The sequence below is a fragment of the Opisthocomus hoazin genome, chromosome 10, assembly GCF_030867145.1.
Source record: "Opisthocomus hoazin isolate bOpiHoa1 chromosome 10, bOpiHoa1.hap1, whole genome shotgun sequence".
Lineage (NCBI taxonomy): Eukaryota > Metazoa > Chordata > Aves > Opisthocomiformes > Opisthocomidae > Opisthocomus > Opisthocomus hoazin.
Window position 1 is genome coordinate 13465115 of NC_134423.1, and position 21969 is coordinate 13487083.

At 53.5% G+C, this 21969-nt stretch overlaps 1 protein-coding gene across 2 annotated transcripts; it reads left to right on the forward strand.

Moving 5' to 3' along the window:
* Window positions 1-716: 716 nt before the first annotated feature.
* PKM (pyruvate kinase M1/2) lies at window positions 717-21920 on the forward strand. 2 transcript variants are annotated; one of them, XM_075431427.1, is made up of 11 exons: window positions 717-802; window positions 6177-6346; window positions 6735-6826; window positions 9776-9907; window positions 10114-10300; window positions 11125-11395; window positions 12072-12222; window positions 13304-13456; window positions 16863-17029; window positions 19771-19952; window positions 21245-21920. In XM_075431427.1, exons 2-11 carry the CDS (start codon window positions 6196-6198, stop codon window positions 21349-21351), a joined length of 1593 nt encoding a protein of 530 aa, XP_075287542.1. In that variant the 5' UTR covers window positions 717-802; window positions 6177-6195; the 3' UTR covers window positions 21352-21920. The 2 variants fall into 2 exon arrangements, with proteins under 2 accessions (XP_075287542.1, XP_009934158.2); XM_009935856.2 differs by lacking the exons at window positions 717-802; window positions 16863-17029 and adding an exon at window positions 17521-17687.
* The last annotated feature ends 49 nt before the right edge of the window (window positions 21921-21969 follow it).

Sequence of the window (21969 nt, forward strand, 5' to 3'; positions counted from 1 at the left end):
CTCCCGCCGCCACCGGGGCGGGGCCGGGGGGGGCACCCCGGCACCGGCTGCCCCCGGGGCGGCCATTCTGGGTCCCCAGGCGGCTGTCGCGGGGTCCCGGTGTCCCCACCGCGGGGGTCCGGTGTCCCCGGCGCAGGGCCGCCATGTTGTGTCCCCGCACGGCGGGCACGGTGTCCCCACGGGGTCCCTGGTGTCCCCATCAGGGCGTCCCCGCTGTCCCCAGCATCCCCGGGGGGCGGGGGGTCAGTTACAGGCGCGGGACCCTCCCGCACCGCACCGCCCCGCCCCGAGCCGCCCAGCACCGCCGCCCGCCCCGCAGAGACGGCCCCCGACCCCCCCCCCCCCGGGGCCCCGCGGCGCCCCGGAGCCGCTGGGGGGGCTGTGAGGTTGCGGGGGCGCGGCTCCTTTAAAACCGACGCGGCGCCTTTAAGACGGGCGCGGCGCCTTCAAGAGCGGCGCGGCGGGGCGCGGCCCCTTTAAGGCGGCGGCCGCTCTCCGGCCGCTTGCGCGGCCGGCACGTCGCCGCCTCATTGGCTGGCAGGGCAGGCGCGCGCGCGCGCGGTGTCGCAGCACCTGCCCCCGCGCCTTCCGCGTCCGGCGGCGAAAGGAGTCCCGGCGCCCCACCTCCCCGCGGCGCCCCCGCCCTCGCGGGGCGGGCGGCGGAGGGATCCGGGGGGGTGAGGGGGGGCGGGAGGCGGTGCTGTGGACGGCCGGGATCACCTTGGCGGGGCGGCGGGGCGGCGCGCAGAGGAGCGGCGGCTCTCGGAGAGGACGGGCGCGGGGTGAGGCCGGGCGGCGGCAGGTAACGGCGGCTGGAGGGCCAGCGGGCGGCGGCGAGCGAGCAGTGGCGCCCGCCGCCATAGCCTCCGCCGGCAGCATCCCCGTTCCCGCTGTTGGGAGGGGGGTCTCTTTCAGGTGGGGGGGAGGGGTGCGGCCGCAGTGCCCCCTGGGAAGGTGGGGGCCTCGTGGGGCCGCGTGCCGCCGTCCCCTCAGCGCGGGGGAGGGGGTTATCGGTCCTTGAGGCGAGGGACCGGCGGGTACCGGGGCGCGGGGCCCGCACCACACCGCATCTCCCGGGCTTCCCGAGGACTGGGGCCGGCCCGGAGTCCGCTAGGAGGCTGAGTCAGAGGGAGCGCAGCGCTTGGACACCCCCCCCCGAGTGCCTGCCCTCACGGTTTTAGTGGTGGGCAGCGGCAGCCCCCCGCCAGCCCTCGGGTTAAGGAGCCCGGGCGGCGGGCTCCGACGACCCGCCTCGTCCCCGGGAGGCGGCGGGATGTCGGCCAGGCCCGGCCTCGCAGGCATCAGCGTTCCGCGAGGTGTTCGTGGTGTGAAGGCCGTGACTTTGTGGCTGCCTCCCGTGAAGGGCTGGTGCTGACTTGCCTGGAGGTTGGGTGGCCGAGAGGAGTTTTCTTTCCCCGGGTACCTCCAGGGGAAACTCTAGGGCTCGTTGCGCAACTAGGAGTGCTTAATTAGAAAAAAAAAAAAAAAAATTCAGTCCTCGACACATAATTTTGTGCCCAGCATCCCATTTATAAAGCAGAACTTAGTGATGCTGTGGAAAGCCGGAGCTGAAAACTCAGCAGTCAGAAGGTGGTTAAGCAGGTATTCTTCGTTACAGCAAAGATCTACTTTAGTTTAATTACAATCACTCTAGTAAATGGAAATGTTACATTTACAGGTATCATTAGGCTAATGGCGAGGAGTTAAAGTTTGGTGGCCCACTGGGTCTTGCTGATGCCCGCTCCTTTCCCATCCATCCCCAGAGTAATGAAGGCCTCTGCTACTAAGGCAGGAAGCTCTGCTGCGAGCCACGTGCTTGAAGCACAGACTTTTGCTGGTGAAACCTTTCTGAGAAACTTCTACTTTCACTAGGCAATGAGACTGTGGCGCTGCCTCCAAGCCCATTGCTGGAGCAGCCTGCGTTTTTCTGAACTTCCTACTTCTTTATCCGCCCTAAATCATGTAAATTTTACAAAAGCCTTGATTTATTGGCATTAGCCAGAGTGAACCAATGCCAGCGTGAATTCTCTTTCCACACGCCAAGCTGATAATTTAATATAATACACACAAAACGCTTCCCAGGCTGGCTGGACCACGTGCTGGTTCTTTATCTCCTGCCGGGCCGTGGCCGTTGTTCTCCCTGGGGGAAGATGGGGCCGCTGCAGCTTGCGGTGATGGATGGCACGTAGGGAATGGGGCTGCAGTACCTTGAAGCTGCCGTCCGCAGATGGGCGCGCAGCAAATCTCCATCCTGCAGTTGGGAATGCAGCAGAGGGGTGCGTGCTTCTACCTACAGTCAGACTGAAATGTAAAAACAAACCCCAAACTTTCTTTTATAATGCAAAAATACAGCTTCCTTGAAGGCAGCTAGGTGGCTTCTGCTGGTGTGGGGCTGGGCTGAAAGGCTCCTCCTTGTCCTTTGTCGGAGCAACAAGCTGCAAGGTTAAATCGGTAGGTGTGCCCACACTACAAATACCCTCGAGATAAGTCTTTCTTGTCGCCAGACACCTGATGCTCGTTGCCTCTACTGCTTAATTTTTTTGTTACACCTCCTGTATGCTCTTGCCCTCTAGGGAGGGCAGGCTCGGCTAAGTCTTATCTGATGTCTAATCCATCTACGAGCAGGCAAAGCGCTGATGTCGCACAGCACCGTGCGGGCTGGCCTGACCTTCCCAGCCCACATAACTCATTTGCTGAAAAGCCAGAGGGGCATCTCCGTTGGGGAGCTGCTGGGGAGGGCGTGTGCCAGCCGGGAGCGGGTGGTGCCTCCTGGGTCCTGTCCAGCGCTGCAGAAAAGAGATGGCATTTTGGGGTGGCCATCTTGTACTTACGTAACGGTGCGACGCCACCCCCTGCAGAAGAACATGTTGTCCTCCATCTCTGGAAGGGGGGTTGACAGGCTGTATTAAAAGCCTGCTTCGCAGCAGAGCTGGATTTTTTTTTTTTTTTTTTTTTTTTTTTTTTTGTGGCTGAGTGCCTTTAGCTTCTGGAATGAACAAAGCTGATGTTTTTGCAGGCTTTTTTTGGGAATCTGAAGGCCTGCCCGGTTTCATAACCCTGCCCTTCTCAAGTGTAAGTGCTAACTCAAACCATTTCTGCCTCTGGCCAGGGACACCGGGCATGAGCAGCCTTGTTCTGCAGCGTGAGCAAGGCTGTGTGAATGAGGCTGACCAATAAAACAGGAATCGTTGCCCATGGTGACCCTCCCTGCTGCAGTAAACCATCTTTGTCCAGCGTGGCAGTGGTTAACGCCAGTCCTGCCTGGGGATGGTCCCTGAGGCCTCCTTGCTGCGGTTTCCACTTCCCTTTGTCACTGATAACAGCAAAGGCTTGGCCCAGGGCGGGGATTGCCGGGGCGGGGATTCCTGCTGCCTCTCCTTTCTCCATCCCCAAGGGCAGAGAGGTGCTGTGGGTTTAGGGTTTCTCTCAGCCCATGAATCGCAGGATGAGCTGTCTGGAGATCGTCACCTTGCTACTGCTACTGCCGAACCAGTCATCCTGACCTCAGATGGCTCTTTCTGGAATATTCGAGAGCCGGGGAGATACCAGACATCTTTAGGATGCCCTGCCTGAAGCACAGGCAGCCCAAGTAATAAACTTGGGGATTTAATTGTTATTCCTTGAGGAGGGGATTTAGATTTATTCAGTGCTGGAAACATTCAGGCTTTGTAGGGTATTGCTTCCCTGCTTTCCTTGCTCAGCCCAGGCTGGGTGTTCTGTGTCTTCGGGCGTCCTTGAAGTTCTTGCTCCTCTGCTTGATATTAAAAAAAAGCAAGTCTGGAGTAGTGGGGAATGAGTAGTGGGAAATGCCAGACATTCCTGATGTTTTTTATGAGGCTGGTCCTTCCAGCAGAATTCAGTCGATGCTTTGTAAATACATGGCAGTGGGAGGCAGGAGGAAGTATTGAAAGTGAAGCTGTTGGTAGCAGGGCACGGTGCTGCAGGCAGATGGGTATCTGGGGTACTTTTCGGCTGTTGCGTTTCTGCTCTCGCCCCTGGACAAGGTCACAGTGTCTCTGATAAATTTTTCGGAGCTCACTGAACTGCTGGGAAGTCTTGTGAAAGGAACTTGTGACTCAGAACTGAACTTTCCTTTCTCATTATATATTTTTAAAGACTTTAGGGGGGTTAAAATTATTTGCAGATGACCTGAGTGGGTGGGGGGATTCCCATGAGGTAGGGAGAACTTGCATGCCTATTTTCAAAAACCTCTAAGTCATGCTCTGTATGCAGTTTCTGTCTCAGGGTCCCGTTGTTTTGGGTTCCTCTCGTTCCCAGAAGCTGTGCAGACCCCCTCAGCCATGTTTACGTGGGGGTGAATTCCCAGCAAAGGCTTATTTTTTTGAGGCATCAAGAGAAGCCGGCGCTGCTCCACAGGTGTTGGAGGATGCAGCAGCAAGTGTTAGAGGGCTAAAACACAATGTTTCAGGTCTGACCAGCGAGTTTTCCTGTAATAATGGGACTTTGTCGAGCTTTTCATGTGGGCAGACTTTCTTGTACTGACTCCGGTGAATCAGCAGCTTCTGGCAGGGCTGAGGGAAAGGAGGCTCTGCCAGGACAAATTATGGTTTTCGCTGGGCTGACTCCTTTATGCCGCATGGGAGTGAAGCTATGGTGAGTCAGGGCTGCCTGCGAGAGTATCCGCACGATCTGCACGTACGCAGGGAAGTTCTGCGGAAGCTCTGCGGAGCAGAAGTGGCTGAGGGGAGGAGCATCGGCGCGAGCGAACAGAGCCTCTGCAGCATTGGGAGGGCACATGGCCGGCTGGCAGGGGATCTCCCGGCCTCTTCTTTAGAGGCACAGCTTCATTCTGGTCAGCCCTGCTAGCTTTGACAAAGCTTTTGGGCTTGTTAGTGCCTCTGTTTCAAAGATGAATACACTGAACTAGCCAGTGTGCACAGCTAGCACCATTTTGTGATTTATTTGGTTTTATTTTTTTGTCTTCTTGGGGTGGGTGGAACAAAACCCCTGCTCTGTCCATGCCTTTAGCTGAGCAGCAGCTTGTGTTTCTGTCAGCGCCATGCTGAAGGCATCTCTCGTAGGTGAAGGCTGCTTATGCTGAAAGAGCAGCCTGCTCTCAGTATCCTCTGCGTGCCCGCGGGGTGAAGTTTGAAGTCAAACCGCTGTTGGAAGCTTGACTAGCCTGTGCTGGTAGCCACCTTGCATCACTCTTACCAGAGGCTTTTTGAACACCGGCAGTCTAGCCTGGCCAGGTTGAAGAGCACAAACGGCTTTTAGCTGCCCGTACTACTTGAGAACAGAATTATTGTGGTGTGACCCAAGGTGTGTAACTGGAAATGCCCAGGGGCACCGGCGCTGCTGGGAAAGCAGTGTCCTCCCATCCCAGTGGACGGTTAAGCTTCAGGTCAGCTTTGTCTTGGGACAGGAGGCTGTTCCTGCTGTTGTGGGCATGCTCTAGTGCTGTAGAGGCAAGCAGCCTGACTTTAGAGAGGTTTTTTTAATCCAAGCTTGGAAAAAATAATAAGTCTGAAACCTTGTGGTGGCTTTCTGCTGCCCTGGGTGAGGGGAAATGCAGGGGACAGGGGAGACCTGCAGCCTCTTTGGTTTGCAGAGGGACCTTAAGCATGTTGAAAAACAATCTTCACTTTTTTACATGTTCTCTGCCAACATGTTGTGTTTAATCAACTCAAGTCTGCTTGCTTGTCAAGGCTTAAAGGATTGATTTTAAGCTTAGGCGGACTTTGTCGTGATTAGGTGCTTCTCGGCAGAAGATTGCCTGCGTAAGAGCGTACCTGCAGTCACGCTAGCGCCGAGCTGCCCCGGTCCCCAGTTGCGATGGGAAATGCAGTCGAGGCCTGTAGGAGAAAGACTCGAGAGCTGGGAGGGAGGAGGCAGAATCTCTGCCTGTGCACTCAAGTGCTTGAATTTTGTTGCGTTGTGTAGCTCCAGGGGAAGACTGGCAATGAAGAGAAGCTATGAAGGGAACATCTGCATAGAAGGCAGGTGAGCTTTGGGTGGTGCACGTGGGGGATGCCATGGAAATAGAAGTGTGTCTTGCCTGTATCTAAGACTCTCAAGTAGGAACATAAAGATAGTATGACCCAGTAGCAGCCTTCTTGTTACCTCCATATTCATCACGTGGGTGTGTTGGTGTCTCTGCTTGATGAGCAAGTCTGGGCAATTCCTAAACCTGGCATCGCTTTCTTCTCTTTTAGACACAGGATTCCAGCGACGATGTCTAAGCACCACGATGTGGGGACCGCTTTCATCCAGACCCAGCAGCTGCACGCCGCCATGGCAGACACCTTCCTGGAGCACATGTGCCGCTTGGACATAGACTCAGAGCCAACCATTGCGAGAAACACTGGCATCATCTGTACCATCGGTAGGTGATTCCTAGATAGGAGAGAGTTGCAGCTATGAACTCCTGTGCTGGTGAAACTTGTTAGGGAAATTGTGGGAAGGCTTCAGCTTTCATCCCTTGCCAGGGATGAACTTGTGTGTTGAAAGAACACGACTTTCCCATGTCTGCCTAGCCCACGTTATTGCTAGGAGTGAATCCAGTAGCTGGATAAATCAAAACTGGTCAGGTTCTGCTGCACTCCTCAAGGCAAGTTAAAACAGTCTTTGATACTGTAGAGATGAGCTGCTTCAGCGCTGAGCAAGTCTGTATCCGTTACACTTTTTCCTCTTCCACGTGATAACAGCCTGGCATATGTGGGTTATCTCATTAATTTTACGAAGTTAATATTCAAACTGTTTCTTCCTCCTAGGCCCAGCCTCCCGCTCGGTGGAGAAGCTGAAGGAAATGATTAAATCTGGAATGAATGTTGCCCGCCTCAACTTCTCTCACGGCACCCACGAGGTGAGGGTGGTGTCTGAGCAGATATGGCCCTGGCTGAGCCGTGTGTGTGTCTGCTGACCCTCTCTCTCCTGGAAGAGGGACATCCAGCTTAGTCCAGACCAGCCGTGGTGTGGGAAGGTGAAACTTAGCTCTGCTTTCAGGAAGGTGTGCTGGTTGTACATACTGAGCCTGTGTAGTTGCTGATAACATTAAGGTGCGCTTTCTGAATCATTTTGAAAGCGGTTCCAGTCAGTTCCACACCCATCTCTGTATCAGGGAGCCAGGTAACTGATATCAGACACTTCTGTGCCAGCTGCTTGCCATGAAATCCTTCGGTCCTTCCTCATGCCCCGCCGTTAGCTGTACAAAGCTGTGGCTTCTCGGTTAATGGTGGGAGCCGGGAATATCTGTTCCTGTTTTGCTGTGCGCCTCTGCAGGAGTACGAGCTATCAGTTGTTGTCTCGCTTCTTGTTTTATTGCTGGGGCTTTTGCAAGCCAGTGATCAATGAATAACCTTCTCTCAAAAGAAAACTGTTAGTGATTTGAAGTAATTACTGTGCTTAGTTGAGAGAATTGAACTCATGGGTCTGCTCGGCTAACCAGCTGTTGCGGTTGTGTTCCTGGCAGTCATGAGGTTAGCACCATGGTACTTGGGAGGTGGTGCGGTGAGCTGCTAAGAACAAGGTCAAAAGAAATCAACACTGTTCGTGGCAGACGGGTCCTTACTGATATAAATAGATGAGATCCTCAGCGATACTGGAGGAGCCGAGGATCCCATTCCAGGTTGCCTAGAATGCTGCCCTGAGCCTTCCCACTGGGTTTTTTCACCCTGGCTGCCCTCCAGCTTTCAAAATGTCAGGCAGTAGCCAGTAGCAGCTGAAGGTGGCTTTACTTACTGAACCGTGAGCCTCGCGGTGTGTAACGGCTTGGCCTCTCGCCCTCGTGGCCTTTAAAGGCCATAGGGCGTTGTCAGAATCGAAAGGTCTGGTGCTTAACTGTGGAGAATCGTCAGGCCTTGACTAAGTACCCCGGGGTAGCATTGGTGCCTGGGCTGCAGTGAGCAGAATGCCTGAAGAAAGGGAAGCGTGGAATGACTCTGCCTCTCAGTAGTCAAATGCTGCAGCTGGGTGGCTCGTCAGGGAGTTGGTGGCCAGGCTGAAACTGGGAATTTTCACACCATTACTGCCCAGTGGAGCTGCTCCTGTGGTTTGTGTACTTGTTAGCTGAGGTCGAGGACAAGGACTGTGGCTTTCTGGTTCGGGTGAGGTCTAATTGCGCATTTCGTACAGATGAGGTTAGACTGCGGCAGGGTCTGGTCTTGCTGTCATCTCCTGTTGAGTTTCCCTGGCAGCCGTAGCCAGTCTTCAGTCTGAGTCCCCTCCTGGCTCCTCCAAAACGCTCCCGTTTCTAGGGAAGCCCTAAAGGGTTTTCATCTGTTGTGAGCTCTTCAGTTCTTGTGTCCACCCTAAAGCATTCAACAGGGCTTCAACTTTAACAGAGGTGCTCTAGAACCTGCCTGCAACCCTTTTATGTAGGAAAAGAAATTGCTTTTACTTCCAGTTCTGCCTGCATTTGTAACTCTTCAGGAGTTCAGACTCCCTAGGAGCGAGCTAGTCAGCAGCAACAAACTAAAAAGGAAAAATCCCAGGTGACTGGGACCAGATAAACATAGTAGCACTGTTCAGGCAGGTTTTCTGTACTGCATCCGTTTAGGCTGCAGTGCATGGAAGGGTCAGGGCATTCTCCATCTCAGCTTGCATGCTCAAGTCAATAAGCTAAATATTTTTTCCTGCTCTAAAGAGCTAGCAGTTGCAGTGAACCTCTGGCCAAGGGCATGCACGTGATCATTAGCATGGCATTTTCTGGCCACAGCTTCCTGGTGCTGGATTATCGTCCCCACGAAACTGAAGTCGGTGTGTGGGGCTTGTGGCATGGGGGGAGCCAGGTGTTTCCAAGTGAGCCAGGTCAAACACTGTTGGCCTGTGGCACGGAGGGGAAGGGGTATTTCTTATCTGCAAAACTGTCAAGTGTTACACAACTTGCAGTCAAGGTTATCTCTTACTGTTGTTTAAGCAAGTACAGTAAACTGATCTGCTGGCCATCTGAAGCTCATTTGGGGTAGTTGGGACAGGAGTTTGGCCACAGAACTGTCTCTGCTGACACAGGCAACGTTGGCAAAATGCTCTTGTGCACGTGAAAGTTTGAAAGCAGGGTGTGTGGTGCTGGAGTCTTGAACTTCCATCTGTGATTGCTTTGGCTTTCGAAATAAGATGCAAATACTTAAATAGATAAAGGATTTTCTAGGAGGACATTATCTTTAGGGGAAATTTATGCCAAAGAGTTGTAAAAAAGCTTGTCTGTCTGCTCACCTGTGGGACTGATAAGGAGGAGTCAGGCTGGGAGTTGGCAGTGCAGAGGACGGCATCCTCCCTTCCGTGCTCTGAACGGAGTAGGAGAAGAGCCACCTGTGGCAGTAGCTTAGCTGCGCCGTTTTCCTGGCGTTCAGCAGGGTTTCCATGCACAGGATCATCCAGCTGCCAGCACTGCTGATGTTCTGCTGTGTTGAATAGGCAGACGTGCAGCTAAGCTTTCGGAAGCGTTGTTTCTAAAGGCCGGTTGGTCGGTGGGCCATCTTCAAATGGCGCGTGTATGTCCTGATGGAAAATCACTTCAGTCAAGCGCCCGGGTGTCTCCTCAAGTTGTCCTTCTGGGATTAGAACTGGGGTCACCGAAGGCACAGCTAGTTAGCTGCTGGACTCCGCTTTTGTGCGGGAAAGGCCCTTGTGTCCTCACACTCTGCTTTTCTGGAAGCTCAGTCTGAATTAAATTCTGAAGATACGACTGAAATTGAGCCTAATGTAAGAGCAGAGCTGTCAGCTTGGGCAGTGTTTGGGGCGCGTCATGGTCTTTTTCATAAGTGGTGGAGTAGAAACAGGCTGAACGCTTCAATCTTTTTTTTTCCCTTGCCAGTATCATGAGGGCACAATCAAGAATGTGCGAGAAGCTACAGAGAGCTTTGCCTCTGATCCCATCACCTACAGGCCTGTGGCTATTGCACTGGATACCAAGGGACCTGAAATCAGAACTGGACTCATTAAGGGAGTAAGTAGATGGGTTTTTTTTTTTCTCTCCCACTTTTTTTACCATGTAAGACTAGATAGTGCTTTATGCCTGTGGCCTTTTCCAAACTGAAAATGTCTCAAAATGATGAGCCAGCTACCAAAAACTGGGATGAAGTGCTGCAAGCTGGGAGGTGGTTTTGTGCTGGTTTTTACTGGTTTTGCTGAAACCCATGTTTTGATGTGCAGAGTGGCACAGCGGAAGTGGAGCTGAAGAAGGGTGCATCGCTCAAAGTCACCCTGGATGATGCTTTCATGGAGAGCTGCGATGAGAATGTGCTGTGGGTGGACTACAAGAATCTCATCAAGGTTGTAGATGTTGGCAGCAAAATCTATGTGGATGACGGTCTAATTTCCTTGCTGGTTAAGGAGAAAGGTAGGTAACAACCGTTCCAGCTATGCCTGTTTGTTTCTTTCTTAATACATATTCGCGCTTTCCCTCTGTTGAATGTTTTTTAGCTTGCAGTTCTCTACTCAGTAAAGGAGTACATGGTTCTTAATGCTGTAGTGAGACTTTGAGCAAAACTTTCTCTACTGTAGCAAGTTTGCAGAAGATAACTTCAGCTAGATTTTACTGGACTGTCACCTAAAACCCTTCTTCAAAGGTGAATGTGTGGTAGGGACATACCAGTGCTCGTTATCAAAGCCTGTTTAGCTAACTCATACTTCAGAAAGGCTAATTCATACTTTTAATGCAGGATTTAACTGGTTTTACAGCATAGGCCCTGAGTTTTGTGGTTAGAGGCAGAACTAGTTTTAACTGGTAATGTAGGCGTAAGGTTAGTTCAACGATACTTCCTTTATAGTGCTGCCTGAGCTGCTCTGGTCTCGAGGTATTGCCTTTACTCCCAGAGCGTGTAGGGAGATGGAGGCGAGTGAGGCTTTTGAGGTGCTCAGTTTTGTATTACAGGGCTCCAGTGTGCAGAAGCACAACCTGGTAGCTTTTTTTGGGGAGGCAGTCCCAGGCTCCTGGCATCTTCTCCGACAACAGCATAGAAATGGTTTTGTACTGGTCTGTTGTGCTCCCACGTGTAAATTGCAAGCTAGTGTGTTACATGAATCCGATGAAGAGAGCGGTGGTGTGTTTTTATCATGTGCGGTTGCTTTTGGCACTGCTCTTCTCAGGCAAGGAGGTGGTGTGGGAGCTGGCAGCGGGGAGCTTTCTGGTAAACACTGACCGTGGGAACGCATCTGTTTCAGGCAAGGACTGTGTCATGACTGAGGTCGAGAACGGTGGCATGCTTGGCAGCAAGAAGGGAGTGAACCTGCCTGGCGCCGCTGTCGACCTGCCTGCGGTCTCTGAAAAGGACATTCAGGACCTAAAATTTGGTGTGGAGCAGAATGTGGATATGGTGTTTGCTTCCTTCATCCGCAAAGCTGCTGATGTCCATGCTGTCAGGAAGGTGCTAGGGGAAAAGGGGAAGAACATCAAGATCATCAGCAAGATCGAGAACCACGAGGGTGTGCGCAGGTGAGCTTCACGCAGGTGATGCTTCAGGTTTGTTGCCCTGTATCAACAGAAGAAGACAGCCCCTTCGTGCTGTCGTCAGGACTCCTGGTTGACTCCTGGTCTCTGGCTTGCCAGCAGCAGCAAACTTATTAGTCCGAGTATTGAGGTGGTAGTGCAGGCTGTCACTTAACACTATGTGCGTGGGACTTGGCGTAGCTGCAGTGTGAGCAGTGGGTTGTGTAACTATCACAGGCCCTGAGCTTGAGGGGACAATGTCACGGACTCCCGGCATCCCTGAAAAATCTGCGATAGTCTGTAGCGAGTGTGAGCTCAAACCTGAACAGACTTGCTGTTCTGGACGCAAATCAGTGAGGTAATGCTTGGGAATCGCCAAGTCTGTGACAAACTACCAGACTGAAATATCTCGGATTAGGTCACGCCCCTCTCGGTCTGTCTTTGTATAGCTTTAGAAAGCTTTGCCTAGCACTTTTTGTGTGCTGTGACTTGATCTTGTTGTTCTTTCTCATACTTTGACATTACAGGATACCGCAACGGCACGTGGAAAGCCCATGTGCTGATAGCACAGCTGCGTGTCGTGCTCCAGAGCCATGTTCCCTTTCAGAGAGGGGAGGACAGAACAGATGGGAAGGTGCTTTGTGGAACAAATGGGGTAACAAACCTTTTCTCTTGCTGTCAGGTTTGATGAGATCATGGAGGCCAGCGATGGCATTATGGTGGCCCGCGGTGACCTGGGAATCGAGATCCCTGCGGAAAAAGTCTTCCTCGCTCAGAAGATGATGATTGGGCGCTGCAACAGGGCTGGCAAACCCATCATCTGTGCCACTCAGGTACTCAAAACGCAGTGCTAGCTGGTGACTACCCAAGTCTGGCAGGGCCAGTAGCTGTCGTGGCTTGACGGCATTCACTAGAGAGTGAGGTGCCAAGATGTGTTGGTGATCTTCCCCAGTAAGGTTGTGGGACCTCTTGTGTGGTTGCTGAAGGGTTTTGCCTCTTGGAACTTCGTGCAGTATGAGCCTTTTGGGCAGACTAAACAAATTGTGGGAAAATTAATAGGTTATGCTTAGCCTTGCAATTTGTAGCAGCACATCTGTGTCTTAACAGAGAAGACTTGCTGAGGTTCCCAGGTGTCTTAGAAGATGCGCCCACACTGCAGTATCCGAAGGACCTGAGCAAAGGGTCTGTCTCGTTATCCTGGGAGCTGCGAGGGAGGGAGAGCTGGTGCTCAGCTTTGCTGGTTGCAGCAGGGATCGTGTGCGGACAGCCCTCGGGCACTGGCAGGGCCTGTTTCCTGGCTGTGCTTGCCCCGTGTGCAGGCTGCAGAGGCGAAACCTGGCTCTAGACTGTGGTCATCAGACAAGGTTCTGCATTTACAGCGGCGTGTGCTCCTTCCTCTTCCTGTATCGCTACTGAAATGCGACAAACGCTGCCCCGGATGGTGTTTCATGAGGAAATGAGTGATGTTTGCCCAGTGGTGAGCTGCAGCGGAGGGGGAGCTGAGCACCTGAGGATTTGAGCTTTCCATATAGATGTCTAATGCAAATACGCTGCTCTAAAGAGCTCAGAGTTCCTTGGACTGAGCCCTGTGCTGAAAAGTTAAATTGGAAAGTAGGAGTGTTGTGTCTGATGCTGTGTGGCTTAAATCTCCTGGAAAATCCTGGAAAAGGAGTAAATGTGGAACAGGCACAAAATGAAATGGGTGGTTGTTCTCGCTGGTAGGTGCTTTAATTCCAAGCTGGTTAGGGACCAGGCCCCTCACTGCCCTGTACCCAAGGGAGAGCTCTTCTCCCACGGCCCTAAGGCTGCATCCCGTCTTCCGCTCTGTCTGTAAAGTGTATTGAAGTGCACTAGTGAAAAAGCAGCTGGTTCCTTCTGCGGTGTCTTGACTCCTTTGGATTTGTTCTCTTCCAGATGCTGGAAAGCATGATCAAGAAGCCTCGCCCGACCCGTGCCGAGGGCAGCGATGTTGCTAATGCCGTCCTGGATGGAGCAGACTGCATCATGCTCTCTGGAGAGACTGCCAAGGGAGACTACCCGCTGGAGGCTGTGCGCATGCAGCACGCTGTGAGTACTGCCTTTGCTCTGAGCCTGTCTGCAGCTGAAAGCAGCAGTGCTCTGTTGCCTGGTATCTTCCATCTGAGCCAGGCACCTGAAGATCTCCGTGTGTCTGGTGCTAGGTGGCAGCACCTAACAGTTCAAAGTAGCAATTTCTTTGTTCATGCTCCCGCTGTGGGTGTTGCTTTACCTAGCCACCACGGTCCTGAGGGCCTGAAACGGTTGGACTTGATGATCTTAGAGGTCTTTTCCAACCTTAATGCTTCTGTGATGCTAAACCTCACTTTGTGCGCTCCGAACTATTGTCGGGCAGAGCTGAGAACTGCTCCGCAGTGCTCTGAAACCTAAAACTTCAGATTTCTCATATTAATTTTTGTTTAGGCTAGGCTAAAGGGGTGCTTGCTGTCACCTTGGTATGAGTTTCTCCAAATGCCCTATTTGTTTTGCTGTATTAAATGCCTTAAACTTCTGCAAGGTCAAGGAACAGCCTAAGCCATTTATCTCTAGATAATGAAAGGCTGACTCCTCCGGGGGGCGGGGAGGCTCGTGGGTCTGATTTACAGCACTGTTGCATTCAGCACCTGGTGCGCTTGGTGTTGGGGGTGTTTGTTGCACCAGTACTGACAGCACCATATTTTTACATGCCTGAACTGCCAGAAATCTCTGCTCTGCTTTGAGTTCACCCAGCTCGCATTTCAGCCAATAAAGAATCACAGCAGTGATAACTCTCACCAGTTTTATTTGCAGTGCAGGTTATGTAGACTAATCAGCTCAGCTAGTGTTTGGTTGCAGTGCATTATGTAGCTATCTTTTGCCTTTGTCTGGTCAGTGCGGAGTGGTGTTTTTTGCATGTGGCAAATGCAAAATATGACTGGATTGCCGGGCAGTGACTATGGGTTTACAGGCTGAACACTAATGGTGCATCTAAAAGGTTTTTCCTCTGTGTTCACTGCCTAAATCACGAGGGTTGACTGTCTGCCAAGAGCTGGAAACTTGCAAACCTTGCACCAGGGTTTCCATCCTGGCCTTTAATTCTTAAACTCGGACAGGTTGTATTGGACCTGTAGCCTGAGCTCAGGATCCGGTGCCCGTGCTTTGCCCTTCCTGCAGACCTGGGAATGGTGTGTTTGCTCTGCTAGGCCTCTGCAGAAATACTGAGGGCTTTAACCCTCTGTGCAGCGGAGCAAATAGAGATTCCCTTGATTTAATGTGACATGGCACAGACAGCAAGGTGCCAACTCTGTGACAATAGGAGCACGTCCTCCTACAGTGAGGATCTTTCATCTGAACTAAATCACTTGGTGCTAGTTGAGAGGAGCCCTGCCCAGCAACAGTGCCCTGAACAAGCACGGTCTGAAAATCTGCAGCGTGGCCAGAGCAGAGGAATATTTCCATCTGAAGCAGTCATAGCAGGGAGAGAGCACTGGGTAAAGAGCAGCTCCTGTATGCACTCACCAACCTGAAACTGGTGTCAGTCTGGGTTTGTGCATTAGTTTACCCAGTCCCGCCACAGGATTATTCCAGGTAAAGCTCCCTCTGTAGTGAGATGCAGACAGCAAACATGGGCAGTGATGCTGAGAGCGATCAAGCTCTGCGCTATGTTGTATCCTTGCACCTCTCTAAAAGACTTATCCTGTCTATCCCTGGCCTGGGACTCTGTAGTGGTTTTGCGTAGCAATCCCTTCCCAGCGAGCCTCGTAGGAAGGAGCTTGCTCTTCAGTAGCTGGCATCTCTGTGACAAAACCGGCTTGTGCCTCGAGTTGAGTAGCAAGCTTCCAGATATTGGGCAGGCTATGGCCTGCTTGTGGGAGTGCGCTTCCTTCAATTCCAGTCCACAATCCACAGTTGTCTTCAAATGCTGCCCTGGCCATTCTGTCTGATGGGACCAAGGATCAAATAGCTGCTCCGTTTTCCTTTCTCCCACCTCCACCCTGCTATCTCTACCTGTGCTCCTGCTGGAAACGCTCTAGCCACTCCGTGTGAGTAAAGCTAGCTGTGATGAGGAGTTCAGAATTGCTGTGCCCTTCCGCAGCCACTGTCAGAGCAGACTCGTGCTTACGCATATTCGCTTACAACTGGGGAGTGCAGGCTTCCCTCTACACGCAGGTTCACCCTGCGTGTTGCGCAGAGCTGCCGGCCTTTGGACCATGAGCGGACAATAAATGGCGTGGCTACCAGCTCTTGCATTTGGAGGAAGCGTTTCAAGGCAAATTTTTCCGTTTTATCTGACGGCAAGTGTAAAGCCAGCAGTACCAAAACTGACTGCTTTAGGACCAGAGCTGGCACTGGACTGCTGTTCCTGCCTGTCACATGTGTCCTGTTATTTTTAGACATAAGATACTTAACTACTTTGGCTTAAACTGACATCTGTGGAACAGGAATAATTCCTAGCATCACATAAAATAACTCATTAATGCTAGAGTACCAAAATTCTTGTTTGGAAGGGGTCTAACTGCAAAGCTTTCACTTTAAGGGCACTTCAGTCTCTGCTTAACATCAACTCGTCACACTTGGTGGAGCGGCTGCTCACTTTCTTGAGTAACTGAATGGAGTTGTCCTTGAAAAGATGATCAACCTTTGCATGCTTTTCCAGTCTCTGCAAGCCTTCTTTATCGGGTTGTCAGGGGCTAATGCAGCCTTCTGAGATGAAAGTTGTCTTTAAATGTGAGTGATTCCCCATGTGCTGGATGGAATAGATTGCTGAACTTGTTGCAGGTGCTTAGTCAGAAGGGAAAGCCCTTTACTGTGCCTCTGCACCTCTCGTCCATCCAAGTCTGGCGCTGTACGAATACCCCAGCACATGTGGTGTGACAACCCCATAAGGAAGACTTGTTCCTGTTTATTTCTCTGTTACCGAAAGGGAAGTTGGTACAGCACTTGGAGGTGCAACTTTATTGGCTCGCAAGTTTAACTAAATCTGTATTGGCTCTGAAGCGAAACTAAATCTGATGAAGCTGCGAGAGACAGTCTCCCAGCTTCAGGGTGACATTGGAAGTGCACTGCTTGCGTGTTGGCTCCATGAAGACGGCTCCAGCAGTGCTGCGTGGTGTCAGGAGAATATGAAGGAGGTGTGGAGCTTGCTGCCGTCCTTGAAAAGCAGTCTGCATTTGCCTGCTCTGAAAGGACCCTAAAATATAGGGAGAATGCCACCTGCGAAGCGCCTGCCCAGCGACCAGGGCCTGCCAGCAACGCAGTGTGGTGGACCAGCCAGCGCGGCTGTGGCATGTTAGACTCTGTTGCGTCCAACAAATTCACAACCTGAGAGCCAAAGAGTTTCACCGCTTGACCTTTAATATCCTCTTGCATGTGTTACTATGACAATTAAGAAAATTAACGTGATCTCATGTTACTCTGGTCTATCTTTCCTTCTTTTCTTTCCTCTTTTCTCCTCCTTCCCTCTGACTCGGGCCTGCAGATCGCTCGTGAGGCTGAGGCCGCAATGTTTCATCGTCAGCTGTTCGAAGAGATTTTCCGCCTCAGTGTTAACAACAGGGACCCTGCCGATGCCATGGCAGTTGGCGCAGTGGAGGCTTCTTTTAAGTGCTTAGCTGCAGCCCTGATAGTTCTGACTGAGTCTGGCAGGTAGGGCTCAGAGAGGGGGCTTGGTGCCCGTTGTTTCCTTGAGGGGAAAAAAAAACCCACACTCTGTTCTAACACTGCAAATATTTAGCAAGCAGCTTGCTGCTATGGTGTCAGCCTTGCATAACTGCTGCGGTCTGAGCCGAGTTCGTCTCAGTGGCAGGGAGGGACTGTAGGTAGGCAGGAGCAGAGTGAGAGTGCCTGGCAGTTGGCATGAGTGTCACCTGAGTGTGGGCTCGGCAGGGCGAGGTGACTCAGCAGGTGCCACCAATTCAGACCAGAAACCTCAAGGATCAAATGCTTCCTCTATAAGGCTGTGCTGTTTGGGTGGCTGAGGGTTGCAGCCATCAACCAGCGTGTCAAACGACTTGTAATAACGTCAAAAGCCGATGGTATTTGTGTGACATCTGCTGATAGAGCACCTCGCCTTACCCTGTGCCGCCCCGAGCGACTGACGTGAGTGTTGTCTTCCCGAACGCGTGTTGCTCTTATAGATTGCCCGGGAGGCCGAAGCTGCCATCTTTCACAGGCAGTTGTTTGAGGAACTGCGTCGTCTGACTGCCCTCAACTGTGATCCCACGGAGGCCGCTGCTGTTGGCGCTGTGGAAGCGTCCTTCAAGTGCTGCAGCGGGGCCATTATTGTTCTCACCAAGTCTGGAAGGTAGGAGGTGACAGATTCCCTCAGGTCAAGCTGACTTTGTGACAGGGTGGGGGAACGAGACTCGCGAATGATGGCTCTGAGAGACTAGAGCTGTAATGGTGAAGCCCGGGTTTTGCCAGCGACCAGGTGCCCAGGCTGCCTGCCTGCAGTGCTGGTTCCTCGGGAGATGGGCAGACATCTCAAACGTCAGTCTCCAAGTTCCTCAGCCTGCCTCTGCCAGCGTGGCGTCAGCACTGAGCCTGCCTCCCCTTGCTGTTCCGAAGGGCATCTCTGCCAGCGGCGCTGGCTGGAAGAGTCAAGGGAAAATAAGCGTTGCAGCATGGATTCAGACTTCTGGGCAAGAAATCCTCGATTTAACAGTAAGGCAGAAGTTCAGTGGATGCAGAATCTTTTTTTTGTTTGTTTTTTTTTAAATCAAGGCCTTGGTCTTTCGTAACAGCATCCAAATTATTGGTCCCTTGCTGAACCTTTCAGGCACCAGCCCTGCTGGCCTGAGCCCAAAGGGTGAAGAGGGTCAGCTTAGCCTAGGACTGTTAGACAGGGAAACTGAAAAGCGTTGGGCATTTCCTCTGAGGGGCTTCCTGATGGCTGCCTGCGAGTAAGCTCGCTGAGCAGGCAGGCACCCAGCAGGCTGCGCTCCCAGCGCCTGGGCTGCAGGTGAGAGGCAGCAGTGCCGCTGTGCTGGAACGACGTGTTTTGGGATTTCTGTCCAGCGGCAGTGACAGCGCTGAGGAGAGGTTCGCTCTTCCAGTGGTGAAAAGGGAGCCAAAGCCTCGCTGGTCAGCTTTTTCATCTGGAGGAGCTAGGCTGCCCACTCCCAAAGCACGTCTGACTGTAAGTCTCGGTCTGTTTTCTGGAAGAGGATCTGAATTTCTTGCACTGGATTCGGACCAAAGAAATAGTGCCGCAGCAGAGATGTGATGATGTGCGCTGGGCATGGTCTACCTGAAGATCCGGACCCTCGGTGAATCCCTCACCTACGCTGACAGCTCAAAGGGATCTGAAGCAGCCGCTTCCCGCGGGGATGAGAAGCGACTGAGAGCACAGAGTTTCTGGATACCCTCGTGCTTCTAATGTTTCTTTATCAAAGGTTCCAGTCTTACGCTTGACCTTTTTAAAGAGATCTGAACTCTGGTATTTGAATATTTTTAGCCGTGGGTTCTGTTACAGCCTTTGAGTACCTGGATCTCCTTGAGCTACCGGGAGGCTGCTTGGACAGTGTGGGGCAGATTGTCTGAGAGCTGGCACGTGTGTTTAGGTGCTGCGAGCAGACTGCTACTGCCTCCTATAAGCCACAGTCTTTGAGTATTGCTGAGCTTGGCTCCACTAAACAAGGCTGCAAAAGCTAGTGGAGATGCTGGCGTGTTCGCAGAGCCGTAAATGTCATGGCCTCGTAGTTTTAATCTCTGTTTATTTGCAGGCGCCCTCTGTAAGCGGTGCCCAGAGCAGGGAAGTCGCAGTCCCCACCCAGTGTGTGGTGCTTGCTATGTTAAGGCCTTTTAAGAATTCTGTGCCCAACTTCCCAGTACAAATTGTGGCCCTGCCTGTGTTTGCTTCCTGTTGGGCGCATGCAAGAGCAGAGCTTGGTGCGGAGGAACCAGCCCCTTCCCTGGCTTTGGCAAGTGAACGTGGCTGGGAGGCAAGTGGCTTCCTCCTTGGCGAGCTGCTGGCGCGGGCTCTTTCTGTCCCGCAGACCGGGCGCTCCTCGAAGTGGAGGGAGCTTGTGGGGACCCCCACTGAGATGCCGAGGACTGCTGGCAGAGGCCGGAGTAAATGGCACTTCGCCATCTTAACATAGCAACGGAGACAAGGGAGGGCTTGTTCTGGGGACCAAAACATGCAGATGGCACTTCCCAAACTCGTGGGGGAGGTGACGTTCATCACAAGACTGGAATGGGACTGTCACGGAGGGATGGCCTTTGGTGGTGGTCCGCCCAGTCGCTGAACTGGGAATTCAGCAGCGCGTTGAGCTGAACTCGGCTCTTGCCAGCCTCTCCTGTGGCCATCCAGGGTGATGGGGACACCTCGCTGCTGCTTGTGCTCCCTTGGGCCGTGCGTCACCTCGTGTCCGCTCTCCCTGCAGGTCAGCGCACCTGGTATCCCGGTACCGCCCACGGGCTCCCATCATCGCTGTGACCCGTAACGACCAGACAGCACGCCAGGCCCACCTTTACCGTGGCATCTTCCCTGTCCTGTGCAAGGAACCAGCCCATGACGCGTGGGCGGAGGACGTGGACCTCCGGGTCAACCTGGGCATGAATGTCGGTGAGTGTCGCCGCTCCCGCCTCACCCAGGGAACGCTCCCGTGGGATCTGTGTTATTCAGGCCCTCCATGGTGCTTTTGGGGTTACTGGTGGGGACTGGTGACAGAGGGAGAGGAGCAAGTTTGCTGACGACACCAAACTGGGAGGAGTGGTAGATACACCAGCAGGCTGTGCTGCCATTCAGCGAGACCTGGACAGGCTGGAGAGCTGGGCAGAGAGGAACCTGATGAGGTTCAACAAGGACAAGTGCAGGGTCCTGCACCTGGGGAGGAACAACCCCATGCATCAGTACAGGCTTGCGGCGGACCTGCTGGAGAGCAGCTCTGTGGAGAGGCACCTGGGTGTCCTGGGGACGACAGGTTGACCATGAGCCAGCAGTGTGCCCTGGGTGCCAAGAAGGCCAATGGGATCCTGGGGTGCATCGAGAGGAGTGTGGCCAGCAGGACGAGGGAGGTTCTCCTTCCCCTCTACACTGCCCTAGTGAGGCCTCATCTGGAGTACTCTGTCCAGTTCTGGGCTCCCCAGTTCAAGAAAGATGAGGAGCTACTGGAGAGAGTCCAGCGGAGGGCTCCGAGGATGATGAAGGGACTGGAGCATCTCTCCTACAAGGAGAGGCTGAGGGAGCTGGGCTTCTTCGGCCTGAAGAAGAGAAAGCTGAGAGGTGACCTTAGAAATGCTTACAAATATCTGCAGGGTGGGTGTCAGGAGGATGGGGCCAGACTCTTTTCAGTGGTGCCCAGCGACAGGACAAGGGGCAATGGGCACAAACTGAAGCAGAGGAAGCTCCAGCTGAAGATGAGGAAGAACTTCTTCCCTCTGAGGGTGACAGAGCCCTGGCCCAGGCTTCCCAGGGAGGTTGTGGAGTCTCCTTCTCTGGAGATATTCCAGACCCGCCTGGATGCAGTGCTGTGCAGCCTGCTCTGGGTGACCCACAGAGGTCCCTTCCAGCCCCTGTCATTCTGTGAACTGGCAACGGGATCCATTTGGGAAACGGGGCGAGGTGGGGGAGTTGCATAAGCACGACCGGATCTGATTGGGAAAGGGGACAACGGCTTTGTTGCAGCTGTAGGAACAAACCAGGCTGGTTTCGAGGTGGTGGGCACTGGAGCCGTTGATGCTCCTTGCTGCTGAGGGACAGGAGAGGCCAGCAGCGGGATGGCTCCTTTGTCCGGCGCCTGCGCTGTGGGGTTGGAGCTCTGTGCCGCAGAGGAGAAGGGTCTGAACCGGGGGGGCGGCGGGGGGCTGCGGCTGTGATGCTCTGCACCTCGCCCACCTCCCTCTCTTCTCTCCTAGGCAAAGCCCGCGGGTTCTTCAAGAGTGGTGACCTGGTCATTGTCCTGACGGGCTGGCGCCCTGGCTCCGGCTACACCAACACCATGCGCGTGGTGCCCGTTCCCTGAGCGACACCGCGGCCCCTGCACCCCCTCCTGCCCCCTGCCCTTGCCCCTTGTGTTCGACCAGCCAGCGCTTGTGATGTCCCCCTTGGCCCTAGCGTGGATGTAGGTTGCTAAACACCACCCAGTGCAGCAGCAGCAGGGGGAAGAGACCTTCAGTCACTAAAAAATAGTAAGAAAAAAGGAAAAAAAATCTACTTGAAGCGTTTAGTTTTTTTAAAACCCTCTCCCCGTAGTGAGTCCTGCCCCGCTGTCTGTTGGAGTTAGCGCAGGGGGGTCCCTTCTTGCCCGCTGCCTGCCCTTAGGGTGGGCCTGTCCCTGCCCCGTGGGGGGGAAGGGGAGAGGTGACCCTCCAGTGTCCCGCCCCCCCTCCCCGGTCACTCCCCCAGATCCGAGGCGGACAGGGCGGACAGTTCCCTGTCGGGGTGGGGGCAGGGTGTTGGCTCCCAGTTTCCCGTGCTCCCCTTGCAGCCCCCCCCCGCGTCTCGCGTGTTGGTTGTGTCCACACACACCCCCCCCTCCCACGGGCCTGGGCTGCCCGAGAACGGCTCCACCAATAAAGAGAAGCTGCAGCACCGGCCGGCGTGCGCTGCTCCTTGGGCTGGGGGGGGCGGCCCGCAGCGC